Here is a 12,600-nt window from a genome sequence, read left to right on the forward strand (position 1 = left end):
CAGCAGGACATTGCCCTGGACATTTGTTAAGCATTACAGGAGCCTACTACTGACACAGACACTGCATGTTTCTTACCAAGGTATGATTTTGCTTAACTGGTTGACTGTGCAGTCCATTTGTTCGCTTCTTTTGGCTGGAAGTGTCTTGATTTTGCTTTCTGCCATTGTTCCTCACGCTCTGACTCTGCTGCTAAGTCCAAAACAAGTACAGGGAAGAATTTAAATGGCAGAGTTGGACATAATTGCATTGACATTTCCTACTTAGTAACTAAAACTTCCCTCCAAGTAACTTCAAAACATGTAAACAGTTTCTTTTGCAGAAAAACTGAAGCCCACTGACATTAACCAAACATACACTCAAGCTACAGAGCCATCAACAGTTACTCATTCTCTCTTGCACTCAATATGACAGAATTATTTCACAATTAATTGAGTTCAGTGAATTTCCATGCACTGATGCAGATATACTAGAGATACCAGCAAAATGGCAAGTACTAATTACTATCTGTACATGAAACACCACAATTGCTGATACCACCACTTCTAGTGTGAGATAAATAAAAAATTCCCAAGAGTATTCCCCCACTCTATTTTTGTATTCTCTGGAGATGAAATTCACTGGTTTTTGCCTAGAGAGGAAACCCTTATGAACAAAGACATCTGTTTTAAATAGTCCAGATGCATATGCTTGCTTAACAAACAACCTACCTTTACTTTCAAAACTTCAGACACCTCAGGATGATTATATGGCTTCTGTAGCTGTTTTGGCTTCACCAAGTGCTCTCCTGAAAAGCCATCTGTAAACACCTGTTGACTACAGCGAAGTTTGGATCTAGTACAGGAAAACAAAGACACGTTACAATACAACTTCAAATCTACTGAGAGTAGAAGACAAATATGAAAGAAGTTACTGAGAACAATATGGAAGACAATCTTAAGTGAGGTGTATGGAAACTCTAATAGTGCTCACTGCCATTTGCGTTCTCCACAGACAAGAGGCCAAGTCCACACTAACATTTGTCCTGTTGTTCTCAGCGTTGGTGTTGCCCTGGCTCAAATCATTGAGTCCTCTCATAGGGACTACACATTTCAACATTTGCTCTACCACTTTTCACTCAGCTGAATATAAAGCCAGCAGGACATGTTCCCCTACTGATTCCCACAGACTTTATCTAGTACTTCTTAGACTACTTTACAGTCCTGCTTTGGGGAGTCCTATTTTTCCTGTGCAGAAGGGCCAAAAATATTGAAGTTGAAGCACTGAAGTTATCTACTTGCTTTAGCTTCTGTTTTTTTTGATTCCCATAAAGAAGACTGAGGAAATAATCCCAGTTCTGACATCTGTGTATCAACACATTAATTAACTTTTCACTTTATTTACAAGTCCATGATATACATCTAAGCTAATTTTTCTGTTATTTACCTATTACTGGAACATAAATCCTTGGAGAAAGAGAAAAGGACAAGCAGTATTGTATATAATTGTCACTGTATAATATTGTCATATTTGTATGACCAGTGTTTTGTAAGAAAGAATACAGAGATGTTAAACTGACCTGGTTCTTACCTAGCTTTTTCCAAGTTGGGCTTAGAGGGTGTGCTCCCAGCAGATGAAAAACCATTGTCACTGTCTGAGGAATCTCCATTTCTTCGGGAAATCCATTCCCTCAACGGCCTGTGAGCAAGGAGTAGTACAACAAGATCTACTTACCAAAACAAATCTAAATAATTTAAAGTTGTCTGAAAGACCCTGGCCTAGCATTTGCCTCATCTCAAACATACCTGATGAAGGGAATTGCCATAAAAAATTTGTTAGGTGCCAAACCCAGCTTGGACTTTGGGGTCATGTCATTTCTGTGGCATGGTAATTTGTCGATGGAAAACCACTCAATATTCTAGAAAAACAAGAAATAAAATCAAAATACCCTCTATTGTAGTTGTAGCAGAATTTTACAAACGTGTATCAGCCACAATTATTTCCCTTAATTAAAAAATTACCATGGAAGACTTAAATTAACGGGCCATAACAGCGTTTTTCACAAAAGGTTAATTAACTCTTCCGACTGCCACTAAAGTAGCAGATGGTACACCACAAAATTGCATGATATCGCACCTAAAATATGAAAGGTATTAATCAGCAACTAAAGTCTGAAGAAGAGTTTCATAAACAAACCAACCAAACCACTACACACAGAATGCCATAAATAAATGTACAGACTTTGAGTAACTTTCAAAAACTTTTTACCTGAAGTGCGATCAATACTGGACCACCAATACCCATTCAAAAGTAAGAAGGGTGTTTAGCTTGACAGTAAAGTTTCAGGTTTTGTTATAAAAGAAAAAAAAAACCATGGCAATAGGATAGGATTTGTGTTATTGTTTATATGTTATAGTTTTAATAGTTAAAACTGTATACTTAGCAGAATGGGGAAAAAATCAGGAATTCTGACCACAGACAGTGTATAGAAGAACGCACATGAGATTTGCTATCACAGAATCTACTCAGAAAGCCTCAGGTCCAGACAAGATTACGGAAATAAGTTACAAAATGAACAAGTCTTCAATATAGTTCTACAGGGAGTACAAAACCAGCCTGCCTGGTGGCATTAGATCAGATGAAGACAAAACTTCAAAACTCTGTCATTGCAAGAACTCTTCAGCATTCCCACACATATGGTCACTGTTCTACAAGGTACATATTTACTGTATATTTAAAAAAAAACTCAAATTTCATCTTATGTCATATTTTAAAAAAAAAGGTCTCGAATGCAAGAAATTAAGTCCTGTCCACTCAAATACTTACTTTATTTAGAAAGCAAGATGCCCTGTTTAGTGACACAATCTGCATGGAAATATAGCTGTTTTGAACTGAATTGTCATCATAAAGGAAAAAAAAATTCAAACTTCAAAGATTACAGATACCACTGACAAAGGTTCCAACAAGCTGCTACCTGAGCCTTGGTCTTTCGTTTTCACAATACCTTTTAAAAGCCCAATGGTACACAATACATCCAAAATAGTTCCCTTTTTCTGTCCCCTTCCCAACTTCCTCCTTAAAATATACTATTTTTTAAATCTGAAAGTATCAGACATGAAAGAAAGAAAACAATCCTTAGTTTGTCCTTTTGATATGCAGGTTTTTGAATGTCCCCAACTAATAATTACAACTTGAGAATCCATAGCTACATTTGCATCTGTAACTAGGAATAATATGAAATTATTAATATATATACCACCTACAAGAAGAGAAGAGGAGAATTGTATTTTAGCAGCACGGTCTATTGTCTTTTCATGATGAATGGAGATGTCAGACAGATGTTCAAGTATCAGACCTGCAGCTCAGCTTCAAAAAGTCAACACAAAACCCTACAGTGCAGAGATGCCACTGGTACCTAGCATTTAAGGTGCTCATTGTGCTTAGTGGGTTCATTATTTTACACACTTCTGGCTTTAAAAAGCAACTTCTGCAAAGTTCCTACAGATTCAGACAAGGTAGCACATACCCGAATTTCCCTTCTAGTTTTGGGGTTGAATTTGGTATTCTTGGGAACTCCAGGAATGATGTACAGCCGTGCTAACTGATCATTGATTCGCAGCTCAATGTAGTCCTCCTTGCAGATATAATCTTTTATGTCAAACCCAGTCTCTTCAAACACCTGAGAAGTATTTAGATTAAATTAGTTTGTGTGTATTCAGAGTTATCCTTTCACAATCTATTACCCCAAGCAAAGGAATGACAATTTTTCAGATAAATCCATGAAAGTTGCTGGGAAAAACAAGTCTTTACACCTTGAGGTTTGCTCAGAAATAGAAAAAGGATCTACATGCTTTAAATTTCTCTGAAATTGCAAACCTGTTATGCAAGTTGAAACAATTTTATTACACCTTCATGTAGCAATTTATTAATATGGATGGGGTTTGTCCTCATCAACTTCTGAGGTACTACTGAACTGTGCAGGCACTGCCAAGTGAATCTCTTCAATTAGATTTTACACAGATGCAGCTTATGGTTTCAGATCTGTACTGACTCCAGTGAAAGAAGCTGAAAGATTTATTTCAGATATAAAATAAATTGTTAGTCTATCCACAACGACAACCTAACCTATCAGAATAAAGGTGGTAACATTAGTGCTGATCACTAGTGAAATCTAAATAGACTTTTCAGAAGATCAACACCATCAAAAGATTTTTTTCCCCAGTGTAACTGTGTCCCCTCTAATGTGTTGGCTGGCATAACTTGAAGTAGAAGAAGATACACTTCATGCAACTCCCTCTTGAAGTAGCTGTCTAGTTTAGCCTTGACAGATATACTTAAAACAAAAAAAAAAAAACAAAACAAAACCAAAACCAACCAAACAAACAAAAAATCCCCAAAACCCTGTGATTTCTCAGATACTGATTCAGTGAAATTGAAGAACACTAAATGCATCATACTACTTTCCCTCATCTTAATTTTCTCTCTCAAAAACTCTGGATGTATTATGTTGCATCAACACTGAATTTGTACCAATAATATTCTTTTACAGGCCATTTTGAATATGCAGCTTCACTACATATCTAGGTCTCCAGGAGAAATAAATACAGATTATTTTATTTTTCAGATTTTACTTGCAATATACATTGACTCTTGTTCCTGAAAATAACTGAAAAATAGCATAAGTAAAAAATAGAAAAGCAAAGTTCTCCACAATTTTACATGAAATTCTACAACCTCCAACTCAGCTCTTCAGCCTCTTAACACAGACCAGTGTACACAGGCTAAATTCCCATTTCTCCACATTTTTACAGTTATGGTGACCCTTGAAATTAATACACCAAAAGTCATAAATTACATAAGACTTCCCAAGCATCACAAGTAATACTTAAATGTAAATTCACAGTTTAGCAGACAACTTTAAAAATAGTACTCACTTCATTTAGCACATTAGTGCAAAATAATGTGAAACAAATCTTTTTTTGGTTTTATTTTAATATATAACCTCAACCTTGATTACCATTTTGGAACTCAGAAAGGCACTAGAAGATGACTGCAATAACAGACTATTTATTCACATAATTTCAATAACAGGATTACCTAAGTAAAGTGCCTTTTCAGCCAACATATACATCCAGATTTCAGCAAAATTTCACTTCTTTATCTTAAAGGAGTTGATATAACTTACCTCTCTAGCAGCACAGTCATGAGGTGCCTCTTCTTTATTTACTTTCCCTTTTGGAAATCCCCAACCAGATTTTGCTAAATAGCCCTGAACCAAAAGAACCTACAAAATACAAGGGAATGCAACTGTCAAACATGCAGGTGTTCTAAACAATTTCATTAAATGTCTTCACCATCCCCTTGTTTTCCAGAAGAATATGTTAGCCTCAAGGAAGGAAACCATTAGGTTTTCTGTGTTCTAGCAAGAATGGTGCAGTATTTTACAGAATCATGTAACTCAGAATAAAAAAATAAAATCTCAGAGGGAAAGCACACAGAAGTGTGTTTACTGACTCACATATTATATTTCTGTACACAGCCACCAATATCAAGTAACTGTCAGATCTCTCCAAATCTGACAGTGAATGTAAATTTCTTAAGAAAAATATAAACAACAAAGAATTACTTCTGCCAGCATATGCCATCACTCCCTCTAGACAGTCCTTCACAACTATTTCCATACTTACATTTTCAAGTGTCTCATCAAGGATAATTGCACCATAGGTTGGCACTCCCATTTTGTATTCTTTCCACTCATCTAAAACCTTTTGTACATCTTCACCTTGAGGCAGTAAAAAGGGGCAGTGATTGAAGAGTATAGCAGCATGTTAAGGAAGATAAATTTAAGCAGCCAGTTCCAAAGTACATACCAAATACAAAAGATATTTAGAGTAAACACTCCCTCCCCTAAGTACTTTCAAGATAGATTCTCATGGAAGTAAAAAAATATTACAAATAATCCACTACCAAACACTGAAAGTCAGAGTGCATCAAGTAATTCAGCAATTTCTATACAAAGCAATCCAAATAAATGAAAAAAAAAACAAAAAACCAACAAACAAAAAACCAAAACCAACCAAACAAAAAAAAGACACCCAAAAAACCCCCAACAAAATAAAACAAAAAAACACAAACACCAAAAACCCCAACAAACAAATAAACAAAAGAAAAAAGATTGCACAAGGCTGATTGTTTGAGGGAAGGTAATTTTGAAAAAGAGTAACTCCATAACAGTTATTTTGAATATGTATTATTTGCAAACACATTTTTTTAATTTTGAAGTGAGCAAGACAGAAAAAAAATCAGTTTCTTGTGCTTGAAATAAATGGGAATACATTTTTGCCACAATCATTTGTTAAGATTATGGCATGGAATCCTATCTTCAGTATTATGCAAAAGAAAAACCATTTTAATGACATACAGTTACAGAAATCTAAATCCTAATACACTTTATCAAAACTCATCATGCAGAGAAAATATAAACAACCTCTATAACTCTAAAATTTTGAGAGAAAACCTGCAAGTCGTTAATCAAAGCATTAATATTATAAATTACATATATTATACTACCAATAAAAAACACTCCACAGCAGAATACTTAAAAATACACTGCAGCAGAACTAATATTTGTGGCAAATATGGGCTAGAAAGGAAAATATTAATGAACATATAACATCTATTACACTCCATTTATTCTGCACTGCCCATAATTAATAGGAGAATTTTGTTGGTCTGAAAATACATTTTAAATTAAAAACATATATAAAATAACAGCATAACATCAACCAACAGGATATGACCATATATTTACAGTTTACTGTTAAAAGCTGTAGTGTTTCAAAGTAAATATATATTAGGAAACTAACAGATAAGTATGTTGTGTAGTGAAAGCATGGGATGATATTATCCTCAAAGTTAGAAGCAATATTTCAATCTTAGATCAAGAACATATGGGACAAGGCTAAAACTAAAACGTTTGCTGGATGAAAGCCACAAAGTTTTCTCTAGCAAGAGCTAGATAGTACACATTCCAGCAGCCCTTGCAAGCAACAAAAAAAGCAGAGGCCAACCATTGGAATTCAGTAAAAATGCAGTTTCTACTCTACAGAAACTTCCAGCAAATACATACCACTGCCCATGGCAGAACACATACCACCTTCAACTACTTTAACATTTACGTTACTAGTTACTTAAAAATTAATAAACTCTGGAGTTCAGTTTGAAGAGCACCAACAGCTCACCCTTGAAACCAACCTAGCATGCAAAGTGCAACCATGAGAAGAATCCTCAAACATCAGAAATGGACCATTTTCCATAGTTCTTTAGCAGTCCAAGAAACATCTCTTTTGAGGGTGCCACAAAATTATGGAAGCAGTGAACTCAGTAACATCACATACCTAGCAATACTAACTCTTAATCATTAACACATGAACTGACATTATCATACTATGAAACATCGTTAACAATATTTAGTTTGCACTTTACCACCAGACAGAAAACAATGAGAGTAATAAAAAGGATATCAGCTTTAGCAAAGTCTCTTATCCCACACTGAGGTAATCCTGGTGTGTTTTGCATGTAGAAATCCAAATAAAACCAATGGGCAAGTTCAATCTGAAAACACACTCTGATTGCATTGTCTCTCTCTTCACTTGGAATGTGCAAAATAAATCGGCTGCCAGGAAAGAAATAGAGTAAGATTAGCCAAATCTACTGACTTAAATACAGCTAACAATAAAACATTGCAACAGTACAATTCTTGATCCATTAGCACATACCAACAGACCTCCAGATCCTCCTCATGTTCCAAAAGGACAGTAAAAACTTTTCACCAAGTAAAATACAGCTTTTAAAGTTAAGAAGGAAAATTAATTATTGTGATCTTTCAGAAATATCAATTACAATATACTAAATAAATTTACTGTTGTGAAAACAGGAAGTGTCAAGACAACCTACTTAAATCGCTGTGTTACAAAAATGAAAGCATTTTTACCAGTCCTTTAAAGAACATCTGCAAACTCTGATAAGATATTTTGGAGCTATTTTTTTCAGGATACAAGTTGAACATAGTTGTATACTTTCACTTAAAACCACAGTAAACTATTCATTTACATAGATTTTAAAATTCAATATGATCCTACAAATTTCCTCAGTCTGAATCTGGGTTTAGCCCAGATACTGGCACATAGACAGAGTTACTGAGATGAAAGTTTAAGCAGCACTGTGTGATAGCCCATTTTAGTAAAGCAAAAGAAGGTTTATTTATTTATGTATTTGTATCAAAAGCAGAACTTCTTTTTAGAAATTTATGGTCATACACCCCACTGAACTTAAATCATTTGATGGAGATCTCTGACATTCAGCTCCTGAGTGCAACCAGCTAAATTCCCAAAGTGCATAATATCACTGGTCTCAGCAGAAACAGTGTATCTTTACTTAAAATCGGACAAGTATGAATTGTCACAGGATCTCAGAATTGGGTGCCTCTCTAAGGCAGTCTGGCCAAGGACAGAGGCAGAAGATCACTGCTGCAGGCACACACCTGACACTCCCCAGGCTTCCAGGCACATTCACAGGTCCCCCAATACCAGCACAGGTCTCCTTCTCCACCCCGTAGCCGTGGCCAGATCCCAGACCCTCACAGCCCCCACACAGGTCCTGCCCCACCAGATGGCCCAGTTTGAAGTTTGCTAGAGAGAACACGTGCATGACAGGTCTGGGGAAGGCACCTGTCCCCCTCCCCGCCAGCGCATGGGCAGTGACACAGTCCTGCAGCAGCTGCGGGTGCTCTACCCCTCACTGCTCTCACTCACACCACCTCCCCCACAGAAACTGGTTTCCAGGACACTCTTCATTGCCACCCCAGACACCGGGAGCTGAGACCCCCTCCTGGAAGTGGATGGCGCTGAGATCTGCTCCCTCTCTCCAGCAGCTGACACTTTGCCCAGCTCCCATCAGCAGCTGTCACTTCATCCTTGGAGCACACATATACAGGGCGTAGAGAGTAGAATTATCCAGACAAAAAGAAATATTTACTAAGAAGACGTAAGATAGGACAGTCTGTGACACTTGGGCAGAAAGGTCAGACAGAGAAGTGCACTAACTTGCCCAGTTTTACAGCCAGCCTCTTTTATACCCCTTTCTGCCTATCCTTCCTTCCCTGCTTCTCCTCTCCTGTGGCACTCCTCTCAACCCAGATTGTGGGATCCCCCAGGTCTAAAGCCCTACCAGATACAAAGGCCAGGCTGATATTCCTGAGAGTGATGCCTGTGGTTTCTTGGCAGTTGGTCAATTAGTGCAATTAACAGGTTTGTTTCATGTCATTGTGTCTACTTCTGACTTCTTAGGTCTGTGTCTAAATACTTTTTCATTCTGATTCCTCCACTTTTTTCCTGTTTTCCAGGAGTAGGTCCATACTTAGATAAACTTGCTGGAATGAACATTCCTATACCCCGCCATCAACCAGCAGCCAGGTTTGTTTTTCACTACTGCCTTCCTTATCATTCCTCTGTTCAGTTTGTAGCCTTGTATGCTTTATTTATTTATTATGCTTTTATTTCTCATCTTCCTATCCAATTTTCACACGGAAAAAGGGCCTTGGCCAGACACCCTTAAAGACCTTGGCAGGCCTGAGAGGGAGTTTGTGTGAACCTCGTGAATTTCAACACGGCCAAGGGCAAGGCACTGTGCCTGGGCTGGGACAACCCCAAGCACAATGTAAACACAGTCTGATCAGAGAAAGGATGGAGAGCAGCTCTGGGGAGGATTTGGGGTGTTGGTGGATGAGAATCTTGACATGAGCTGACACTGTGAGCTCCCAGCCCATTCTTTTGATGGAACACAGTGTGCACAGCAGACTGAGGGAGGTGAATCTCACCCTCCATTCTGTTCTGGTGAGATCTCACCTGAAGCAATGCGTCCAGCTGTTGGAACCCCAATAAAAGAGGATGGGGACCTGCTGGAGCAAGTCTTCTCCAAGGCCTTCCAGGACATCAGGGCTGTAAAGAGAGCTGGAGAGGGGGTTTTTACTCATAGTCATAGTTACAGGACAAGGGGGAAAGAGAAAAAGGGAACGTTTAGATAACAGGAAAAAAATTCTTCACTGTGAAGGTCATGAGGCACTGGCACACACTGCCCAGAGAAGCTGTGGGTGGCCTGGCCCTGGAAGTGTTCAGTAGCAGCCTGGTTTAGAAGGTGTCCCTGCTTTTGGCAAAGGGGCTGGGATGAGATTATCTTTAAGGTCCCTTCAATCCAAAGCACTCTATGATTCTCCCTTGCATAAATAACCTTATTCACATCAACACTTTACCACTTCCCAATTTTCAATTGTCACTACCACTCCCAATTTCTTTTGAAGGCTCTGCTGTTATCTATAAAGCTGCTGCAACTAAGAGATAAAAACTTAAAAGCGTACATTACATCTACTTGATGATATTTTCTTGCCCCAGCACTGCAGCTGAACATAAATCTAAAGATAAAATATGCAGCAGTACCAAGAAAAGTAAGAATATGCCAGGGATTAGGCATAGAGAACAATAGCAAAGCCAAGTACAATCATACTTCTTAATCAAAAAGTTAACTTCTAAGTTACTTGGAGTGACTGAAGAGCTAAAACAGGCATCTCTAGGTGCAGCTGCCAGGTGCTGGCAGTGATGGGCTAATGCTGGACACGCTGTGGCACACAGCTGGAGGCAGCAGCTGAGATGGTGGCACCTGTGGGGAAGTGTATTACAGGAGAAAAACGCCAAACAGGCAGAGGAAGTGAAAAAACCAGCATGAAACAGCAGTGCAAACACCACAGCTGGAGAAGAAAAAGGAAGAGATGTCCATCCTACAGCCTGTGGAGTATCATGTGCTGGAGCAGACGGATATTCCTGAAGGAACCTTAGCCCATGGGAGTGATCCCACACTGGAGCAGGGGCAAAGCATAAGACTGGAGGAGCCCCAGAGAGGATGTGTTACAGACTGACCACAACCCCCACTCCCCATCCCCTGAGCTGCTCACAGGGGAGGAGGTAGAGGAGAGTAGCGAATGAAAGGGATGAAGCTGACATGAAGTTTCCCTGGGAAAAACAAGGATGCAGAAAAATCTCTTTTGCAAATGTTTTTTTGTGTGTGTGTGGCTGGGTGAGCATCTGGCCACTTGAGCAAGGTGAAGCAACCACAGTCTGAAAGTCAAAGGATGGGGTAAAAGGACTTGTTTACAAGACAAAGGAAGTTTCAAGAAGCTGCTACATCCACATTATGTCTCTGCACATCCACTTCTTTACTCAGTTAAACAACTCCATAGCACAAGGCAGCATGACAAAAACTGGCATGGATACCTGTAACTTGTTATTTAGCAATACCCAGCAACTGAGTAGGAAAAATCACTTTCCACCAAAATTCCCACTAATATCACATATAGACTGAAGAATGTAGGAAACTACAGCTATTTTTATAACACATTTATAACATCAACAGAATTACAATACAAAACACCATTTCTAAGATAGAAGATGACAGTATCTCAAAGAAACATAGTAAGGCACTGGGACTGATCCTATTACAATGTAAGATTCAAATACTCGTGCCGTTCTATCAGTCACCCCACAGAAGTGACACTAACAGGCTGTATCAGTTTTGCAATCACTAGAATTCCTCTCCGGATTTTCTGAAGAAGTCTTAAATCTTGTGTCATATGTGAACAGGGATCTGAGAGGCAAGTTCCTCTCTCTGCAGGGAGCCCAAAAGAGACACAATGGAAACACAAACATGCTTCAGAGGTCAGATTTAGGGAATTGAAAATTTACATGCCTATCGCAAACTCTGACTCTTGCATTAGACAAGTGCAAAACAATACTGAGCAGGACAGTTCTACCCTCCTGTGGTATTCTCACTTCTAAACATTTTCACTCATTTGAAAACTGTGATTACAGTAAGTGGGGTATCTTTCCTCTTCACTAACCTTTCCCTCTTTTACATAAATACCTCATAAGGAGTCCCTTGGAGGAGGTAAAATAGAAGGATTATTTCATGCCAAATATCACATGCAGTTTGTGTCATCACATTCTGGGGATGACCGACAAATTACAAAGTTTGAAGGGCTACACCACAGATGATCAGAAGTTGAGACCGTAAGGGGGAAAACCTAACTTGGCCCTTTTAGAGAATCCACGCTTTATGCAAATTCAAACGCAAAGCCCCTGGAACAAGAAAAGCATTTCACTCTGAAAGAACGGACAAGCAGGAGAGGGCAGCTTCACACCGAAGGGTGTCCCTGCGGCTCTTCCCTTTCCGCCCGCTGGCACGTTCCCCTCCAGCAGAGGTAACTCACCAGAAGGCACTCCCTGACACCCTTCCCAAAGCTTCCCACCCCCTTCCAACGAAACCAGACTTCGGAGCACCAGCACCACCTCAGTGCTCGGCTACACGTCACGCCAGCCCCACGCTCCCAGCTCTTCTTTCAGCTGCGCAAACCCGCCGACGCAGCTCTACCTTTTCCGGCCCAAACCGCACAAGAAATCCCCACAATGTTCTTCCACCTCCCCCGTGCGCCCGGCTCCCGGCCCCCCGCCGGAGCAGCCCCACACCCGGTCCAGAGGGTGCCGCGGGCAGCCTTCCCGCCCTTCCCGGACGGATTC

At 39.3% G+C, this 12,600-nt stretch overlaps 2 protein-coding genes across 2 annotated transcripts in view; one reads left to right on the forward strand and one right to left on the reverse strand.

Annotated features, from left to right (window-relative positions):
• DCP2 (decapping mRNA 2) overlaps positions 1–7,553 on the reverse strand; it is a 15,954-nt gene extending 8,401 nt beyond the window's left edge. The window contains exons 1-8 of the mRNA XM_031064534.1: positions 7,501–7,553; positions 5,665–5,794; positions 5,163–5,261; positions 3,504–3,656; positions 1,783–1,895; positions 1,568–1,675; positions 709–832; positions 77–190 (exon numbers count right to left, since the gene is read on the reverse strand). Of these exons, the coding sequence (XP_030920394.1) occupies positions 77–190; positions 709–832; positions 1,568–1,675; positions 1,783–1,895; positions 3,504–3,656; positions 5,163–5,261; positions 5,665–5,715 (762 nt within the window). The 5' untranslated portion in view covers positions 5,716–5,794; positions 7,501–7,553. The remainder of the gene's footprint in view (positions 1–76; positions 191–708; positions 833–1,567; positions 1,676–1,782; positions 1,896–3,503; positions 3,657–5,162; positions 5,262–5,664; positions 5,795–7,500) is intronic.
• Positions 7,554–12,034: 4,481 nt separating this feature from the next.
• REEP5 (receptor accessory protein 5) overlaps positions 12,035–12,600 on the forward strand; it is a 24,876-nt gene continuing 24,310 nt past the window's right edge. The window contains exon 1 of the mRNA XM_031064532.1: positions 12,035–12,093. Coding sequence (XP_030920392.1) covers positions 12,035–12,093 — 59 coding nt within the window. The remainder of the gene's footprint in view (positions 12,094–12,600) is intronic.

Source organism: Geospiza fortis, unplaced genomic scaffold, assembly GCF_000277835.1.
Source record: "Geospiza fortis unplaced genomic scaffold, GeoFor_1.0 scaffold794, whole genome shotgun sequence".
In the NCBI taxonomy this organism is placed as follows: domain Eukaryota; kingdom Metazoa; phylum Chordata; class Aves; order Passeriformes; family Thraupidae; genus Geospiza; species Geospiza fortis.